The sequence below is a fragment of the Carassius auratus genome, chromosome 11, assembly GCF_003368295.1.
Source record: "Carassius auratus strain Wakin chromosome 11, ASM336829v1, whole genome shotgun sequence".
Taxonomy (NCBI): domain Eukaryota; kingdom Metazoa; phylum Chordata; class Actinopteri; order Cypriniformes; family Cyprinidae; genus Carassius; species Carassius auratus.
The window spans coordinates 7709380-7729549 of NC_039253.1; the positions used below are offsets into that span (position 1 = coordinate 7709380).

Genomic DNA, 20170 nt, shown 5'->3' on the forward strand with positions numbered 1-20170 from the left:
TAGGATTTTTATCAAGCTCCTATGCTTAGGTTGAGTCATTTTACATTAATGGCAATGTGCAGGACCTTTTCCAGGCTATTAAAGTGAAATAACTGAACATAAATATAGGAGCCTGAAAAAAAATAACGTCCAGAATTAACATAATGTTTTTTAGGCTATGAAATCTTTTGTATTGTGATGTACAGGTTTTTTTCGTATATTTTATGTATTTATTTTATTTGTTTCTTTCAGTTATTATATTATTTCTTTGTTTAATTCCATTTGTCCTTTTGCATTGCATAATACTCTGCTGTTCTAGTCAGACACCCAAGGGTTGAGAGGGGCGTGGCGTTTGTCTTGTAGGAGGAGCGTTTGAGCTACTGTTCATCGCGGATTTTTTCCGAGTGCGCCATTTTGGCTCCTGAGCGAGACGCGTCGTGTGATTGGGCTCCAGGCGCCGCTATCGGAGCCAATCAGAGGTGCATCGCGCGGCGGCACAGACGGTGAGTGAGCGCGGCTGCTGGGAGGGGACGGGACGCGGTCGGTTAGCTGGGGATTGGTGTGTGACCGACCAACCAAATGTCTAAAATCATTATAAACAGGAATAGTGCCGTCTATGTATGTGTCGAGGTCCACTGTCTGGACATCATGCACGCGTTTATTTCTTGTGTGGTTAAAACGAAAAACAATGTCGTTAAATAGTTTATTTTGTTGTTTTTCTCTTTAGCCGAGCTGGCGTCTCACATAGGCCCAGTTTTGAGCCACTCTTTGTTTTAATATTCGTTGACTCTCGCAGTCTAAGAGGTCGATTGGAGCCAATATGTCGTTGTTTTGGTTTTAAATCAACTAAATGAGAGTTAATAAAACAAAATATTAATATATATTTGATTTAAATATAATAGAAAAACACGCTCGTGCGTAACAAACATTGAGGTCGATGTGCTAATGTAAGTTAGCACTAGCAATATTTGACAGAGAAAACGAGCCGACAAAGCTTTATGCATGCATGTATAAGCAATATAATTACTGCAGTTTTGAGTTGTTTTATGTAATTCGTGGTGATTAAAGGAAAAATGAGTTTGGTTTATGAGAAATACGCATGTTGCAACAACAAAAGGATCTGTGAGATACGGACTAACGTACATTTGACAGAAATTAGCCCTGAAATCCAAACACAAAATGTTTTTCGTGTACTTTTTATCGTACATTTTGCTCGTCGTTTATTTACATCAGCGTGTAATCAAACATTTCAGCAGCATATATACATGTCTAAACTGTGTCTTACTTATAAATAATATAAACACAGTTTTACATATTTGCATGAAGAAATCTACAAGGTCATGAAAGAAGGATGGGCTTGTAATGTCATTAAGCACTACATTTTTGTCAATAATGTTAATACGTTAAGATTTGGATATACTTAATGTGCAGAATAAAACCTGATTATGAACAGATTTTCCTTTTGCTTCTCAGTCAAGAATGAAAATGAACCAAATTATTAAATGATGAATGTTTTTGTTTTAACAGAACGCTGTCTATTTATTCCTGGTACTTTATTTTTCAAGCATACAAAAACAGTATTTCCAGACAAAAAGCAGGACATAATTGCATTGAGCTCACACAACAAAAAGGTTGTTTAATAACTAGATTTTTATGTTTGTTTTTTTTCATGCACATTTCATATTTTTCAGGGAGACCGAGTAAAAAAAAAAAAAAAAAAAAAACACAGAAGCCTTTCAACTGTAAACACTTTCTTAAAAAGAAAAAGTATAAAATAAGTTGTATCAAATGTTATCACTCTGATATATGATGCAAAAAAAAAAAAAAGATATTCATGTACCATGTATATTTATACGGTACGGTACTGAACCATAAACAAAATGAAATAGGCCTACATCATACTCATAATAATGTTGTATCAGGAAACAAAGTTATCCACCAGGGTATTCATTTAATACATACTATTACAGATTTAACTTTTTTCCCTTGGGGTTAAGAATACATTTGCATATGTACATTTTGGATCTGCTCACTATCATATATATATATAGAGACAATAATTTAAAGAGCTTCCTTAATGCTAAAATGAGGAATGCTGTAAACCAGCAGTTAAGTCAAGTATGTGCTGTTGCACAACATTTCTGATTTGTGCAACAACTTGCTATTTTTCAGACTTCAGTTCCGTGCTGATCTCATAACTCATAACCCGCAGCAGTGAGACGACAAACATGGAGCAGTACACCACCACCACGACAACTAATGGAGAGCAGATAGTGGTGCAGGCCAGCGGTGGACAGATCCAACAACAGGTAATTTGAAACTTTTGCATGCAGATAATGAGGAAACATATTAAAGTATGTATGTCAAGATGCATAGACTATTATTTTTAATATATCTATTAATAAAGTATCTCAGTGTGGTATAAAACCACAGAAGGAATGTTTTTTTATGTATTTTTTCTAATGTGAGAGTCACGGTCCCTTATCTCTGGCCCAGGGCACAGTGACTGCGGTGCAGTTGCAGACTGAGCCTCAGGTAGGCCAGACTGCAGCCCAGCAGGTCCTTCAGGTAGTGGTTGGCTCTCTGAGCACCTCTGCTGTCTTCAAATCTCCATGCATGCCATCTCAACATTGCATTGCACAGAGATCCGTTCGCTAGTGCATCCATCTCAGTTTATTTTGTTTATCATTCACCATGATTTACAAGAATTCTCCAAGTACATAACAGCTGCATCACCAGTTTATTGCATATTGGAAGTTTACATTGCACTTTCTTGCATGCATCTGTGTTTCGCATTGTTATAATGCTTACATAAAATGTATACAAATATCAGGTGTCACAATATATCTTGGTAAGCAGATATTTAAAGGGATAGTTCACCCAAAAATGAAAATTCTGTCATTAGCCTCATGTCGTTCGAAACCCGTAAGACAAAGTTAAGATATTGTTTATGAAATCAGTGGGCTTTCTGGCTCTGAATAGACAGAAATGCAACTGACACTTTCAAAGTCCAGAAAGATACTAATGAGGACATCATTAAAATAGTCCATGTGACATCAGTGGTTCAACTGTAATGTTATGAAGCTACGAGAATTATTTTTGTGTGCAAAAAAAACAAAGATAACATTATTTAACAATTTCTTCTCTTCTGTCTCAGTCTTTGACATGGATTCATAATGCACACAAAAAAATATTATCATAGCTTCATTACTACTGATGTTACATGGACTATTTTAATGATGTCCTTACTACCTTTCTGGGCCTTGAACATCTCAGTTGCGTTGCTGTCTATGCAGGGTCAGAAAGCTCTTGGATTTCATCATAAATATCTTAATGTGTGTTCTGAAGATGAACGAAGGTCTTATGGGTTTGGAACGACATGAGGGTGAGTACTCAATGACAGAATATTTCATTCATATATCCCTTTAAATACTTTATGATCAAAGCTCTGTAGATGGTGTACAACAGCTTTTGTAGGAAAGTTTTGATCATGTTAAAATTAATAGGACTTAGGCATTTAAGTATCAGATATGATACATTAAGCTTTATATGGTTATCTTTATCTTTAAAGCTTACATAAAACAAGTTTTTCAATGCATCCTCTCCAAAGGTCCAAGGGCAGCCTCTTATGGTACAAGTCAGTGGGGGTCAGCTCATCACTTCCTCTGGGCAGCCCATAATGGTACAGGCCATGACAGGAGGACAAGGTCAAACCTTCATGCAAGTACCGGTATCTGGTACACAGGGGCTGCAGCAGGTGGGTGGACCTAATGTTACGTTGAATTGTTGATTAAAATATACTTTTTTCACTAACATACTGAATTTGTCTAATAGTTGTGCAGTGGTTCTCAACCAGTGGGCTTTAGAAAACTGCCCTGGCTTAAAAACAATAAAACAAAACCACAAAAACAATAAAGATTTCATATATTTTTTTGCATTTGATGCAGCAATTCCACAGTCTTGGAAAACCTGTATATATGAGGAAAAGTTGTTGTAGGGAAAAAAGTCCATCAAATTAATTAATATAAAATGTTAACTCTATGTGCATTTTTATAATAAGTATACAGTTATTCCAAGTATTTTATACATGAAAAACAACTGGAAAGGTTTTGCAGCCTCCAAAAATTATTGTTGACATGACAAGGTTGAGAACCACTGCAATATATGCTGTTCCATCAAATTACTGGGTATGAAGTTGTAATAAAATGACCAAATGTGGCACAGATTCAGTTGGTACAGCCCAGTCAAATCCAGCTTCCTGGTGGACAGACATTACAGCTACAGGGTCAGCAGGGACAGACCCAACAGATCATCATTCAGCAGCCACAGACCGGAGTCACTGCAGGACAGAACCAGGTGACTTCATTTTGTCATCTATTTGAGTAAATATAAAGGAACACCCTCTATAAACTGCACTCTTACAGTTAATTACATATCATTAATACAGTTCACGATGAATGTTTCCTTAGGGTCAGCAGCAGATCACTGTACAGGGTCAGCAGGTGGCTCAAACCGCTGAAGGACAGACTATCGTCTACCAGCCTGTTAATGCAGACGGGACTATCCTACAGCAGGGTAACACTGCTACTCTTCTACAAAACACTAAACCGTAAACTAAAACTGAGCCGCAACATAAAGCGGTTCAATAGACATGTTTACACTTCTGATGACATGTAATTAATCTGAGTGCATTTTGTGATTGTCCGTCCAGGAATGATCACTATTCCAGCTGCATCTTTGGCAGGAGCTCAGTTAGTCTCAGCTGGGTCCAACACAAACACCACCAACACCGGTCAGGGCACAGTGACCGTCACTCTTCCCATGGCGGGAAACATGGTCAATGCTGGAGGAATGGTCATGGTAAGCACTTGTGTTCATTCTTATCTATTACCAAAAGTGGGTTCTTGCTATAGAGCTAATCTATTTAGATCACACTTGCTAATCTTATTGTGTGTGTTTATAATTGAATCAGATGGTCCCAGGGGGTGGCGGGTCAGTTCCCACCATGCAGCGCATTCCTCTTCCTGGAGCAGAGATGCTGGAGGAGGAACCTCTCTACGTCAACGCTAAACAGTATCACAGGATCCTCAAGAGGAGACAAGCCCGTGCCAAACTAGAGGCTGAGGGCAAAATACCAAAAGAGAGAAGAGTATGTGTGATTTTATGATATATATATATATATAAAACCATAGTAACCTTTCATCTTTTTAATCATTGTCATTAGAATAGCAAAGCAGTCCTGATTATTAATTGTATTTATTCATTTAAAATATTAATAATATTTGGCGTATACATTTTACCACATATATAACTTTTGGGGCTGTTTATAAGCTAAACCTTAGTTTAGGTTTCATCTTAAAATTCACATTTCTATACATTCTTAACATTTCTTTAAAAAAATAGAAATGGCAATAAAATATATTAATTCTATTTGGCACATTGTATATAAACATTTTTATACAATTCATTAATTATACTGCAGCTTTTATTTTATTTATTTTAGTTAATTTAGCCTGATCAATTTAAAAACTAAGTTGAAACTTCCATTAAAGTATTTGTTTGTAATTTATTTACATATTAAATCATGTTTGATCTTTAAAGTTTCTTGCATCTGTTTATTCATTATTTATCTTTGTCATGAGAACACAAAAGCAGCATCATTTTCTGTAATTAATTACAAACAGTAGTCAAAATATTTGACACGTTTCTGTTCAACATGCAGATATTCAATATACTTTCTTTACCACCCAGAAATACCTGCACGAGTCCCGTCATCGTCACGCCATGGCCAGGAAGCGTGGAGACGGTGGACGTTTCTTCTCTCCGAAGGAAAGGGAAGAAATGGCCATGCAGGCCCTTAAGGTGAGCGAGGGGCTTGAGCTCAGCTCTTATTGGCCAGCCACCTCTGCCCCGCCTCTGGGGTAAACTATCCAATCCCAGCCTGTGTACGACCCGAGAGACTGTATGCACCTAATTTAATTTAGACCATCCATACCCTGCGGCTCTGTGTCTGAGCTACCTCATGCGTCTGTGGCATACTCATGTCCAAACTGTCTCTGTCTGTGAGATAACTGACATTTCCAACCAATTAAACCGAACATGCATACTAAAATCTTAGTATATATGTTCTAGTATATAGTATACAATGTACAGATTAAGCCCCATGTTTGTAACTTCTATGCTGCCTTGTAGCATTTTTACTACTTTACTAATAATTCCATCATTAGGTGCATTTCTTTATGTGCAGCTTATAGATAGTATGTTTGAACTCTGCTGATTGGAAGTGGCTTCTTTCAAAAAGCTTCAATTGTAAACAAGGGTGATTAGCACATTTTATCCTTTCACTGTTAAAGGTTTCTCATCTTAAATGTCTGACTGCTACTTCAAAAGGAAATCTTCAACCTTGACGTCTTTGTTCTGTCTGCATTTCTGCTGTTTGTCCTACCATGCTGTATTTCTACTCAGACTGCTTGTGATACTCACTGGATGCTGCGATGCATTAAGCAGTGTTTATTTGTCCTTTTTACCATCTTAATGGTATGACTAGCCATTCAGAATTATCTGTTTTCATTTGTGATGTATGGCTTGGCTTGCACCCTTCAACGCTCTTCTGTCCTTGCCCAGAGCTGTGGCTTTGGTATTGCTTTTGCCATTTTATGTTTCTTACAGAAGGCTGTATGTGGGCTCTTGTTTCATTTCTGTTTGTTACTTGATGATATATATGCCCTTTTTATGCAAATAAACCTTTGTTCATGTCTTGCAGTTTTTTTTTTTAACATTTTTAGTTAAACCTCATGTTGTGTTTTGGTAATTTTGACCCAGAGAGGATATTTTCCCCCCAAAACTAGTTATTGTTACTGCATTAGACTAAAATACACTGACTTTGCTCACATGTAACAACTTGCCAAAATAATTTTGTACTTTTTGGGTATCCCCGACCACACAGACCTCTTGTTAAACTTGTGGTGTTCCCAGTCAAAAACAGAATGCCCCACAAAAAATTGCTCATACCTTTCTTGTTAGGTTATATTATTACCAAATATTGGATTCGGTGTTCTAACAGGTTTTTGTTGTTCAATTAACCATCAGTTTTCGAGTCAACAAAAAGCATTATTCGTGGATAATTTTGGCAGAGTTCACTCAGTTCACCCAGGGTGCATAAGCTCAGAAGCCTACAATGAGTAATTTTTTTAAAGAAATACAAAACCTCTATTGAAACTGAAAGAAAACAAGTCGATAAAAAGATAGAATTCAAGATTTGGTGATAATATAGTATAATGAGAGATTTACAAGTAATTCGAGGAAGGACATTTTTGGCCAGGGGCAACAAGCTAGGCAAAGGATTTTCAGCACAGCGCAAGGGTTAAATAATTGCAAAAAAGGGTTGCATACAAACTAATTCTTCAATAGAAAATGTAATATATCTTTAGCTTTATTAACTGATGATTAAATCTCAGATGGTTTGAAATGCATAGAGTTCAGTCAATCACTAATATTTTGTATGTATCAGACACATTGATAACTATCAGAAAATGCTAATGGTTCCACCAGGTAAGAGTTCAACACCAGTCATTCCATCATAGCATGAAGTATGGATTAATTTTTCATAATCTTTCTTTATCTTCCTTTTTCCTCAGAAATCTGAGCAGGATCAGTCTGAAGAGGACACAGTGGTCCAGATGATCCAGGTGGCATAAACTACACTTTCCTCCACATATATTTCAGTCAGTCCTTGCTTGTTTAAAAGCTAAATTTCAACACAGTTGATTTGGACTTCTCCTAAAGTCCTGTTTATACTCGTCTTTTTTTTCAGTTCTTGTATAGAGCAATGTTTTTGTTATTCAGTACTACCAGGTAAAACATGCAGATATTGTGAAGTTGAGTTTTTTTTTAACCATCTCACCATAGCAAAAGATGTTTTTGTATTTATGAGGAACGACTTTTCATTTTGGGGTCAAATGTGTTTATTATTTGTATAGTCATTTAATTTCATTCCACTCCATTTCTTTACTCAATTAAAAAGTGACACAAATGTGATTTACTATTACATTTTGTAGGCCTGTGTGATGTTTTTACGTGTACTGGATGAGACTGTGAATTGTTACGATTTTCTATGCACTTACGCTTTTTAGTTGATCCACCAACCATTTGTAAATCTGCCTACTACAAAACATCCTTTAATGAAAACTTTCATTTATCTCTGTATTTTCTATTGATGTCTCATGAAAATAAAGGTTGATGCTCTGTACATGGTTGCAAAATCTGCTTTATAACTTTAACTTTTGTTAAATGCAACGCTTCAAATACTGAAATGTTAGACCATTTTTAGTGTTTGCACATTCTCATGGGATGTGTCTGGCCATGTTTGTGTTTCCCTTTGCCAAGTTACAGACACACCTATTTAACTGCCATCATTTTAGATCCAAGATGCATCCGTACCCTAAACTCTACTGTAGTTGTTTTAATTGAGGTAAAGGAATAGATCACACAAAAATGAAGGTTCTGTCGTCACTTACATAATTTATTTTATGATGGGAAGCACATTGTATTAAAGGGATAGTTATTAGAGAAATTTGATGTTTATCTGATTACCCCCAGGGCATCCAAGATTTAGGTGACTTTGTTTCTTCAGTAGAACGCATTGCTGTCTGTCAGTCTTATGGAAGTGGATGGAAATCACGGCTTTGAGAGTAAAAAAAAAAAAAAAAACATACACAAAAACAAATTAAACCATACGGCTCGTGACGATACATTGATGTGTAAAGACACAAAACAATCAGTCTGCAAGAGACGAACAGTATTTTATTTTCACTGCAATCTCCAAACTGTCCTGAGTGTGTTCTCAGCAGCCGGCGCGTTACGTGTCTTTTTTCTTCTTCTTGCTTTACGGCGGATCGCATATTTATAAGTGCATTACCACCACCTATATCTCAAGTGGAGCCTTGACATTCCTAACTGAGATTAAAGATAGATTGTCAATAATCCATTTGAGAGATAGGTGGCGGTAATGCACTTATAAATCTGCAGTCCGCAGTAAAGTAAGAACAAGACAGAAGTTTGGACACTGCAGTGTAAATTAGAGGTAAAAAAAACAAATACTGTTCAGTTTCTTGCATAGACCGATCATTTTGTGTCTTAACACAAAAAAATCTTTGTTTGTGTTCTACTGAAAATACAAAGTCACCTACATCTTGGATGCCCTGGGGGTAAGCAGATTTACATCAAATAACATTTTTGGGTGAACTATCTCTTTAAGGAGATCTGATCTCCTTAACACTAGGGTGCGCTAGAATGGAGATAATCAGGCTACAGCAGATTGATTGTTTACAGTGGAGGTGGAGGGCATTATATAACTGAATCAATTGTAACTATTATTTTGGTGGCCTCATATTAGCATATGAAGAGTGAGGCATTCAATTATTTTTCAAATGAAAGGGCTTCGAGAATACTTCAAAGAATACACAATGTGTCCTCAAATCAATGCAAAACAGGTCATCAAAACACACAACAGATAGTAACAGCAGTATGTTTTACCATAATCATTAGCAAAAGGCAGTATAGCTCAACCCAACACATTTATGGCACCTCCATTTGGAAATTAAGAAATTAATCAACAAAAAGAAAACAATGACAATGCATGTACGAAACACACAGGGTTAGTCCTTTGAAAATTTAAATTTCTGTCATTATTTACACATCCTCATGTCATTGCAAACCTGTGAGATGGTATTTCTTACATCAGTACATCAATTACAACAATAAAAGTAGATATAAACCATGTAAAATGGGTTCACATTTGTGTTCCACAGAAAAAAGATCTCAAGGTTTTTAAAAAACAAAAGAGGGTGAGTAAATAGTGACAGGATTATAATTTTTTGGGTGAACTGTCCCTTTAAAAATACTTTCATACTGAAGCAAACTTCATGCATTTCCAAATATCCTTTGGCAGTGTGCTGACATTCATTACACTTAGCATTTGGGCATGGTCCCCCTTGACATGCACCAGGAGTTAGATGGCCACACACCTGCCCAAAAGTTCAAGAATGTCCGTTTGAATCGTTTCAACAGATTCCAGTGAATGTTTCTCATCCCCATGTGAGAATGACACTAATCCCACTGCAGCACTTGGCTACACTGTGGAAGAACGGTAGGATGATTATGTCTAAAACGCTGCTCCATAAAGTTGGCAACCACTCTGTGTTTATCAAGACAACCTGCACACATGGCGTAAAGAACCTGAAACAGAGAAAAAGGGGAAAGCTTAGCATTTTAACTTACGTAAAGCATTCGGGTAAGAAAAAAAAAAATGTTGTTCTCAGATTTGTGTGATATTAATCTCACAATTTTGAGAATATCTCACGATTCTGAGTTGTTGTTTTTTTCTCACAATTGACCCTATGCAAAGATCCACCCTTATTAGTTAATGTTGCTATGTCCGACATATGGCTGCTAGAGGCTTTCTGCAAATGGGAGTCAATCTCATAGACTCCCCGTGTTAAAATGCCCAACTTTACAGCAGAAAAAAAAAAAAAACATTTACTGCCTGGTTCAAAAAATTATTTTGGTCTATATAGCTTATTTTACCCTTCATGACAACTGTGAGGGGGGTGAATTTTTTTATAACTTATCAGTTTAAATTATATTAAGCCTTAAAGTTCTGCATTAGTAAGGGTGTATTATAAGCATATATAAACCACAACCACAACCACTCTCTCTCACACATACACACATGTATATGTTTAAATACATGTGTTTGTCTTGTGAGATATTTTGTTCCTGGTAGTTTGTACCTTAAGACAGTCATTTATTTGTCTTGGGTCCCGTTCATTGATCAGAAGCCGGGTGTCACTCTGTGTAGAGATCACATCTTCTTCCTCCTCTTCCGAAGTGGCTCATTGCATAAACAGTTCTTACACATACACACTGTGAATGCAGAGCTAGAGTGCAGTCTTGAAGCTGAAACGGTTATGGGTTATGTTAGGAAACTGACCGTGCCCTAACAAGCATTCCCAAACAGGCCATATATATATAAAAATAAAATAAAATACTGTACATAACTCAGAGACATCTAAAAAATAAAGTAGCAATCAGCTAATTTTCATTTAGTTTAACTAAAATAACTAAAAGTGAAGACAGACTAAATAAATCTTTAAAATGCTTTAAAAATGAAAATTCACTTTCTCATTAAAAAACTATAATAGTATCACATAATAAATGTGATAATAAAATAAAACTAGACAAATCTGATGAAAAGATACGAAAACTGCTTTTTGTCATTGTATGTATAAAACAAACATTTGGAAAATTCTTGCAGATTTTACAATAATGCTCTCTGGAAAATACATTTAAATTTCACTGTTAGCTCCATTAGCAGGTTATAGGTTTCTATTTATAGTCCAACAATCATAGAAGATGCTAAATACATAATACAATTTAAAAACTATCACTTCCACCATAATTTATACTATTATTATTATTGTATTGCTTTTAGCATGAATTTGTTGTAGCCAACACTTGCTGCCAGGCTAATGAGTTGTAAGTGCTTGCCAGAGTGTTCTGGTTTGTGTTATGGTGTCGGTGCTAAGGAGCACTTCAACTAACAGTCTTTTAATAAATCCACAGGAGAAACTCAGAGAAAACGCAGCACAGCCAACATGAAACATAAGTAATACAGGACAAATTAACTGAGGAGAACACAGGACTTCAGTGAATGGAAACAAATGAGATAAAGACAGGTGGGACTCATAGACAGTAAAAGAAATGGACACAGCGACCCCATTGGAACTCAATTGAGACAAATGAAGCCCAGTTTTAGCGTTTTTTAGCACTTCCGTTTCTGACGCGCAGACTCAAACGAAGCTTGACGACGTCAGCAACCTGTCTGCCAGATGTAAATCTTCTAAGTGGCTGTGCGTGCAAACTGCCATCGTTAATCTTGCAGAGACGGCGAGCTTGAGCGGGGAGTTCTTTGTCGTGAGTGAGCCGGAGTAAGTAATCTGATTAGTTATTTTGTAAAGTATTTTAAAATATAACGCCAGTACGCCATATTAAGTTAATTGCCTGCGAGCTTCTCCTCCTGTCTGTACGGTAATGCGACAGAGAGCCGAGTGGTTATGACGCAATCGTTAGCCTATTTTTTACAAAAACTGTTTATACGGGGCCATAATGTAACATAGAAGGTAATGGAGCCCTTTATACATTGTCGTGTATCTTTAGAAATAAATAATGGACAAACGGAGTCTTTAAACGCCTCAGATGTAAAGTTATTCGCTGTCAAAGTGACGCCAAAATGAATGGGAGTCAATGGGAATGCTAACGCAAGTGAAGTTCTGCTAAAAGATGGCAGCCCCCACCCGACTTCAACTTCCGGTCGAGTTCCTTGCCCCTTGGTGGGACTGAATGAACTAATCAGGCAACACAGGAAAACTAGGTCGGGGGAGGGGCAAAGATAAGCACTGGATAAAACAGAACAGCCAGACATGTTACAGTTGGTTACTAGGTGGTTGTTTTTTGGCGTAACTAAAAAAAGCTCAAAAGTCCCTCTGTCAGTGTAAGGACATTTGATTTTTTTTACCTGTTTCATCATCTTTTTTTTAATCACCATCATTGTTTACTCTCAGTTTGTGGCATTTTTTGTTCAGTTCAACTTTGCTCACCGTGGCTGTCCTGTGGATTGTGAGGTCAGACCAACGCCTTTTAAAAACATTATTTTGGCAGCCACCCTAGTTTAGTCTGCTTTATCCGTTAAATCTAATCTGCATTCAAATCTCCTCACTGGAATTAAAAACATGGCCCAAAATATTATGGAGATATAATTACAGGAAACACTCTCAGATGACAGACTGAGAGCTGAACTGATGGTATATCTGGAATGCACAGAATTCATAAAATCATCTTTCCACCTGTTAAAATGTGTGGCTTTGCAACGATACTGTGAAACAGCTGTCCTCTGGCAGATTTACTATATTATATAATCCTATGTACTTGGCCTAAATCACAGGATTTTCATAAACACACAGAGTTTAACAGGGGAAATGCAACAAAAATTGAGTAAATACACAAACGTTTGGGATTGATACGATTTTTCTTTTCCTGACCCCAAACATTTGGTATATCAGGTAAATACTATTAGTGACTGATTAATATGTGGCTGATTCTTTATTGTACTTCATTTTTTAGTGACTAATTAGCCTGAATATAAATGTACATTTGAAATGAACAATACAAGAAAATCAGTTGTAGATATGTACAGTACCATGATAATCCTCCCCATAAATACACAAATACTTCATAAAATCAAAAACAGTAATGGACACATTGTATAAATAAAGAAAAGCACGAATAAAAACATAGTGTGATGTAATGGGTGACTCCATATAGCACAGCATTCAATCAGCACAATGAACTGTAAATGCAACACAACTGAGCATTGATCTGAATCTGTAGATGTCAAGCTTTCTGTGACTATAGTGTCTTCATTGAACAACGAAACAATTTGTCTTTGTCACTTCAGCCCGTGTGTGATATTTACAGTTTTACAGTAGAAAAGAAATACAGCAGATAGCTGAGGTCATCCTTTGTATGATAAATAATATAAATAAATAAGTAAAAATGGGTTCAAAATACTTTTTATAAGTTCTTTTTTGAATGAAGGTTTGTAAAGATTTAGGTCATTATGTTAATAATTTTTAAAATAAATTAAAATAAATAGTGCAGTAGAAATACATTAATACAATAGAAGAAAATGATCATTTCTGTAGTACTTTTTATACATATTAATGTAAATGTTGGTTTAGCCTGATGACATTAAAAGTTTAGGCAACAAATATTTCATTACAGTTCATAGTGAACTGAAAAAAATCAGCTCTGTGTTTGTAAACATGGGCAGAGTCACCACTAGAAAGAGTTGTGATTGGATGAAGGCATTTGCTGTTCATTGCTTGTCACAGTGTGGCCGACCTCTTTAAAGTCTATGTAACTAAAAACCTCTCCTGTTTGTTTTCTTAATGCCACATGCCAGATCTTATTGTGAACAATTTGTTATAGCATATATATATATATATATATATATATATATATATATATATATATATATATATATATATATATATATATATATATATATATATATATATATATATATATATATAAACATGCAGGGTTTGATGCTTCCTTTTTTCCCATGATTAAAATTTAATGTAAAATGTTTTTTCCTTAATAACAGGACACAAGCAGACATTTACAAGCAAAATAATTTAGTTACACTAGCTTTTTAAATATTTGTACTTCAATCTGTTATAATAATTATGTCAATATGTATAGGTCCACTTTAAACTCTGAATCTTATTTTAATGTCTATGCACATATTACAATATAAACCCCATAAAGTAAACATTGCCAATCTGTCAACAGTAAATCATGAGCACGTTTTGCATGGCATTCATAGACTGCAATTTGTTTTGGACTGAGCAAAGGCACTGCAATTCTGCATGTGCAACACTTATTTAATAAAAATCATAGCCTTTAATAATCATATTAGGCTACATCATGATTCATGTTTTTCCATCCCCAAATTTAATGCCCTTTAAAATGGTATAATAATATTTTAAAGGACCCGTATTCATTGACACATGTTCCTAAATACATTTTACAGTTTGCACACAGCTATTTTTAGTTGCAAATGCCAGTGAAATGCTCTCACTGTTGAGCCATGAATGAATTATTCATGATAAGATCAATAGAATGCATTTAGAAAATAGATAGAGTGAATTTTAATATCAAAGCAAAAAAAGGCTAGACAATAATTTATAAGAAAAATGCAACTCTATCACAAAAAAGAGAGTGATTTAGACTCAAAAATCAATAGTCTAAATATTTAGTTTTGTTTAGGTGATCTCTTCAGGTATTTGCCCTGGTATCCTAAAACTAGTCTGCTCCTGTGTGCTCCTCGATGTGGCCATGTGATAACTGCATCGAACTCCGTCCCTGTCGCCGTTCCTGCGCAAGTAATGAAAAAAGTCTTCATGTCCCGAACGTTCGTGGCACGACGCTGAGGGCCGCACTGGTCTGCCGGCCGATCGGCAACAACAGAGCATCTTACACAACTCCTCCCTGATCTGACGGTTGAGCAGGCCGTAAAAAAACGGGTTTACTGCGAACGTTGAATATGCCAGCCATGTGACCGGTCCCTCAGCTTCTTCTGAGGTACTATGGGAGAATCCCAGTGACAAATGCAGGTGGAAGGCGAAGTAAGGCAGCCAGCAGAGCAGAAACTGACCCACAATGATGGCTAAAGTGAGAGCCGCTTTCCCACCAACCAATTGTCTCCTTTTCCTGCGAGGGACTTGATTTCTGCGGATGCTCGTGCTTGTTGTGATGATCGTTGTCTGGCTGTTGACAGAATCGGACCGACGCTTCGGATGAGCGGTCGCCATCGTCCAGCTCGGGATGGGCCCTCTTTCCCGGGCAGCCGTGTGGGCAACTTTATACACATTTGCATAGACGGCAATAATAATAGCCGCAGGAACACAGAAGCAAAGAGTGCAGAATAATATCGCAAATACTCTTCGGTGTCCACTGTGGCTCCAATGGAGAGAGCAATGGGTAGCGGCGATGGAGCTCCTACTTCCATAACTGGGCCACCCAAAGACGGTAGCAAGTCCTAGCAAAGTAGACACCACCCAGACGAATCCCATCACGGCTGCGGATAACCAAGGAGTCATTTTAGCCTCGTACCTCATGGGATGCACGATGTAGAAGTAGCGTTCGATGCTTATCACAGTAACCGTAAAGATAGAGGCAGATATGAGAAAGGCATTGAGGAAAATGTACAACCTGCATTCAAGTACAGAGAAGATGATGCCGGCGAAGAAGGGCGAGCCACAGACAATGCCGAGTGGCATCAACAGAGCGGCGCATAGCAAATCCACGATGCAGAGGTGACACACCAAACTGAACTTGCGGAGATGTGGCACTTTCACCACTACAGCAAGCACTCCGCTATTGGCCAAGAGCGCGATTGCATTAAGGGTCACCATGAACACGAGGCCCGACATGTCTCGTAAACGTGATTGCGGGTTGGACATGCTCCCTAACTGCATGCTGGGAGCCAGATGCATAGGGTGGCCATGACTCAATGTCTCATTAAGTTCAGTTTCGTTATGCTGTGCTGGCGGAGGTAATCCAGATGCCTCCATTGTTTACAGTGTGGTTCACCAAACGCAAGGCAGAAACGCAGGCTTCTCCATCTTTCACCAGTCAGGATTGGGGACTCATTGTCTGGAGGCCGAAGGTCAGCACTGTTGAATGTATGAAATGATACGCAAAAATTAGTATAACTACAGTACAGATGAACACATACACAAGAACACATTGCCAAACTGAAAGGTGCATTAAAGGATTAGTTAATTTCCAGAGTAAAATTTCCTGATAATTTACTCACCCACATGTCATCCAATATATTAATGTCTTTCTTTCTTCAGTGGAAAAGGAATGAAGGTTTTTGAGGAAAATATTCTAGGAATTCTTCTCTGTATAGTGGACTTCAATGGGGATCAACAGGTTCAAGGTCCAATGCAGATTTAAAGAGCTCTACACAATCCCAGCCAAGGAATAAGGGTCTTATCTAGCAAACAATCGGTCATTTTCTAAAATAAATATATAAATTGATATACCTACGGCTCAACTTCACACATTACATAGTCATGTGAAAAGGTCATGCATGGCGTAAGTGAAGTACAGAGCCAGTGTTTACGAAACTGATGTTCAAAGAAAGTCAAACGCCCTTTACTAAATAAAAAAAAAAAAATTAAAGAATGATGTCGGATGATTTTGAAGTTGAGGAGAAAATGTGATTTTTCAACCTACCCTACCTTTTATAACCAAAGTACACAGATGAAGAAGTAATCACACTTGACCTTTCCAATGTGACTACAATAATGAAGCATTTTTTAAGAAAACGATTGATTGTTTCACTAGATAACTAGACCCTTATTCCTCGCCGGGGATCCTGTAGAGCTCTTTGAAGCTGCACTGAAACTGCAACTTGGACCTTCAACCCGTTGATCCCTGCTGAAGTTCACTATTTGGGGGAAAATCCTGGAATGTTTTTTCTTAGAAACCTTAATTTCTTTTCGACTGAAGAAAGGCAGGATGTCTTGGATGACAAAGCGGTTAGTAAATTATCAGGACAGTTTTATTCTGGAAGTGAACTAATCCTTATTAGCTTATTTCCATGTTGTATTTTTGTTGTATTTACAGTCCTTTTTGGAGATCACATGCTTTTTAATTTGTATTAATTCATATCATGATTATATACTGCACTATAAAATAAATAATGGTATAATTAGAAATTATACAAAAATAGTTAATAAAAAAATACATACACTATTAAGTTAATAAATTAAAATAAAAATGTTCTTAACCTATATTCAGTTACTTTACGGAGTGCTTTACTGAGAACATCATATGTTCACTGAAAATGTCTTGGTTGCACTTTATTTTACAGTACGTGTACTTACATGTACTTATAGTGTACTTACAGTGTATTTATCTAAGAAAGTTCTGGTAATACAAGGTAACTACATGGGGTAGGGTTAGGTTTAGGGGTAGGTTTAGGCTTAGTACCTACCTAGTTATTACATAGTTATTGTAATTACTATAATAAGTACATAGTATGTACATGAGGATCAGGACTGTAAAATAAAGTGCTACCAATGTCTTTCCTGAAACATTTTTCTATTTTAAAAATGGCAAGCTATGACAGATTTTTTTTTTTTTTTTTTTTTTTTGTATTTAGTCCAAGTTTTCAAAAAAATCAACTATGTTCAAGCTCTTAAAATACAATACAATACTTCAGCAGTACTATGGTATTCTGTGTTAGATAAAACTGTATTTACATACTTCAAATATGTAGAAAAATACCATGGTATTACCATCATGGCAGTGTCCAAAAACATGATATTACCATTATACAAGCAGATTTTATGAGGGCAGGTTTTAATAACATTTCTAAATCAATTAGTGTAACATGTCCAGTGCATTGTTGTGATTGTTTTGTGGACATGTGTGGCTAAACATTGAGAAAGCAGGGGAGGCTTGATCAGTTCGAATAATTCATGGTGCTCTATTCATGGTGCTCGTGGTGCTCTAACCTTTTGAAGCGGAGTATAATGAGCTGACTTGTTTGGTTGCAGCTGCTGGGGTTTCTCTGGCATTAGCGTTAGCATGAGCTCACTGTCACCTGCACAGCACTACAATGCACTCACGCCACAGACGTCACGATACACACAGCCACACACATCATCTCACTGATGTCATGTACTGGAGAGTCACTTCTGATAGCTATAAAAATCAGCTCTTAAGGTGATGGGTGTAATTTAGCTACAAATTAATCTTGGGGGTAGGCATATATTTATATTTGAGCTTTGTATTGATCAAAGATTCCAGAAAAACACACCCCACAGTTTCCACAAAAAAATTAAACAGCACAACTGTTTTCAACATTAATAAAAAGAAGAAATGTTTCTTGAGCAGCAAATCAGCATCTTATAACGATTTCTGAAGGATCATGTGACACTGAAGACTGGCGTAATGATGCTGAAAATTCTGCTTTGCATCACAGAAATAAATGACATTTAAAATATATATTCAAATATAAAAAAGTTATTTTAAATTGTAATAATATTTCACATTTTTATCCCCCCCAAAAAAAAGTCTAAGAGAATTCAAAACTTAAAAAAAAAAAAGTTTATTGAAGTACTTACCACCGCAGTAATTCAGTGTACATTTTACTGTATTTTTTTGAATAATTCTACAGTGTTGTTTAAAAACTTTTGAAACTGGTCAGCCAAAATTTGTTACGACCTCCACCAGTCATGTCATTTCACAATGCCAATAATCCTAATCTCTAATCTTCTATAGTCACAGTTCATCAGCACATGTCCATAGGGGCTAGAAAATGAATGCGGAGTAATTTGGCATGAAAATGCACAGTTGCTGTATTACATCACCACCATTAAAGCTGCACAGAACGTTCTAGTGTGTTTTAGGTTAATCAGTGTGTTTATTGGTAATGCCTTGACCTCACACTGCCTCCGTTTTCAGAGCAAAAAATAACTTCAAAGGAGGTTTCTGGGTGAAAAGTGGTTGGAAATTAAGCAAAGCAACAAAAATAACACATCTAGAAGTCCCCCATCCCCCTGATTCAGATACACAGCTCTGGTAAATCAGTGACTTCCACTTTAAATCCATGTGGCATGTTTTTTAGCCAGTAATCTCTCTGCTCAGCCCAGATTGTCTGGTCATCTAATAAACAGATGTGCAGGTTTTGGGTTTTGGATTATGAAAGAGGTGTCCTGCTTTACTGTTGAACTTAGTAAAACACACACAAGTGCACTTAAATTCAACTAGATGTGTTGTTGCATCATGAAAAATTAAATACGAAAGGGTAACAAAATAGTTACATTGTTTGTGGTTTTACCTCAGAAAACCATTTCTGTGTAATTTATCATCATTAAAACATACAGTTCATCAGTGTATATTGTTAAAATATACAATTATTTGTTTTACTGAGAAATGATCTGTTTACTTTAAAAACTTTGGACTAAATATTTTGGGAAACACTTACATTTTTAGGGTAATAGACTAAATGTTTGAAACAAAAACACAGCAAACATAATATGCCAGAGAATTTAGGTTCTTTAAAGAACAAATGAAAATCCGAAATAAAATAAGACAATAAAAAACCTCACCTGATGTTTGTCAGCTAAGTCTGCACAAGCATCTTTTAATGTTCCCAAGTCCAGGGTCTGTCCTTCAGTCATGTGGAGTCAGGGAAGTTTATCCAGCGCTCACTCTGTTTGTGGTGTAGAGAGCTTGATGGAGTAGTTTGGCTCCATGGTTTTGCACTTAAGACAAGCTGAAGCTATTACAGAGGCTGACGTACATGATGTACAGGTCAGTCCATTAGGAGACTCTACTGCAACATCTATAGACAGAGTAATTATACTGTGTCAGTTCCCTTCACTGAGGAGCCGGAGAGCTGCAGGTGAGTCCAACAACAGGAGAGAAAGAGAGAGAGAACGAGAGAGGGAGAGAGAGAGAGAAAGAGAGAGAGAGGGAGGAGATCTGGGGACAGTCACCAGTAGTAAGAGTTACTCATGTAAGTCTGAAATGTAATAACATAATACAC

General features: G+C 36.7%; 2 protein-coding genes across 9 annotated transcripts; one reads left to right on the forward strand and one right to left on the reverse strand.

Moving 5' to 3' along the window:
* Positions 1-350: 350 nt before the first annotated feature.
* On the forward strand, positions 351-8227 carry nfya (nuclear transcription factor Y, alpha). 7 transcript variants are annotated; one of them, XM_026275182.1, is made up of 10 exons: positions 351-482; positions 2152-2288; positions 2476-2550; positions 3590-3736; positions 4204-4335; positions 4449-4554; positions 4691-4839; positions 4952-5128; positions 5731-5841; positions 7617-8227. In XM_026275182.1, exons 2-10 carry the CDS (start codon positions 2208-2210, stop codon positions 7674-7676), a joined length of 1038 nt encoding a protein of 345 aa, XP_026130967.1. In that variant the 5' UTR covers positions 351-482; positions 2152-2207; the 3' UTR covers positions 7677-8227. The 7 variants fall into 7 exon arrangements, with proteins under 7 accessions (XP_026130967.1, XP_026130964.1, XP_026130966.1 ...); XM_026275179.1 differs by lacking the exon at positions 7617-8227 and having other exon boundaries at positions 5731-6741; XM_026275181.1 differs by lacking the exon at positions 7617-8227 and having other exon boundaries at positions 2476-2547; positions 5731-6741.
* Positions 8228-14238: 6011 nt separating this feature from the next.
* LOC113110905 (probable G-protein coupled receptor) lies at positions 14239-20089 on the reverse strand. Of its 2 annotated transcripts, none has more exons than XM_026275186.1 (2): positions 19731-20089; positions 14239-16277 (listed from the first exon to the last, which is right to left on the reverse strand). In XM_026275186.1, exon 2 carries the CDS (start codon positions 16173-16175, stop codon positions 14865-14867), a length of 1311 nt encoding a protein of 436 aa, XP_026130971.1. In that variant the 5' UTR covers positions 16176-16277; positions 19731-20089; the 3' UTR covers positions 14239-14864. The 2 variants fall into 2 exon arrangements, with proteins under 2 accessions (XP_026130971.1, XP_026130972.1); XM_026275187.1 differs by lacking the exon at positions 19731-20089 and adding an exon at positions 18132-18377.
* Between the last annotated feature and the right edge of the window lie 81 nt (positions 20090-20170).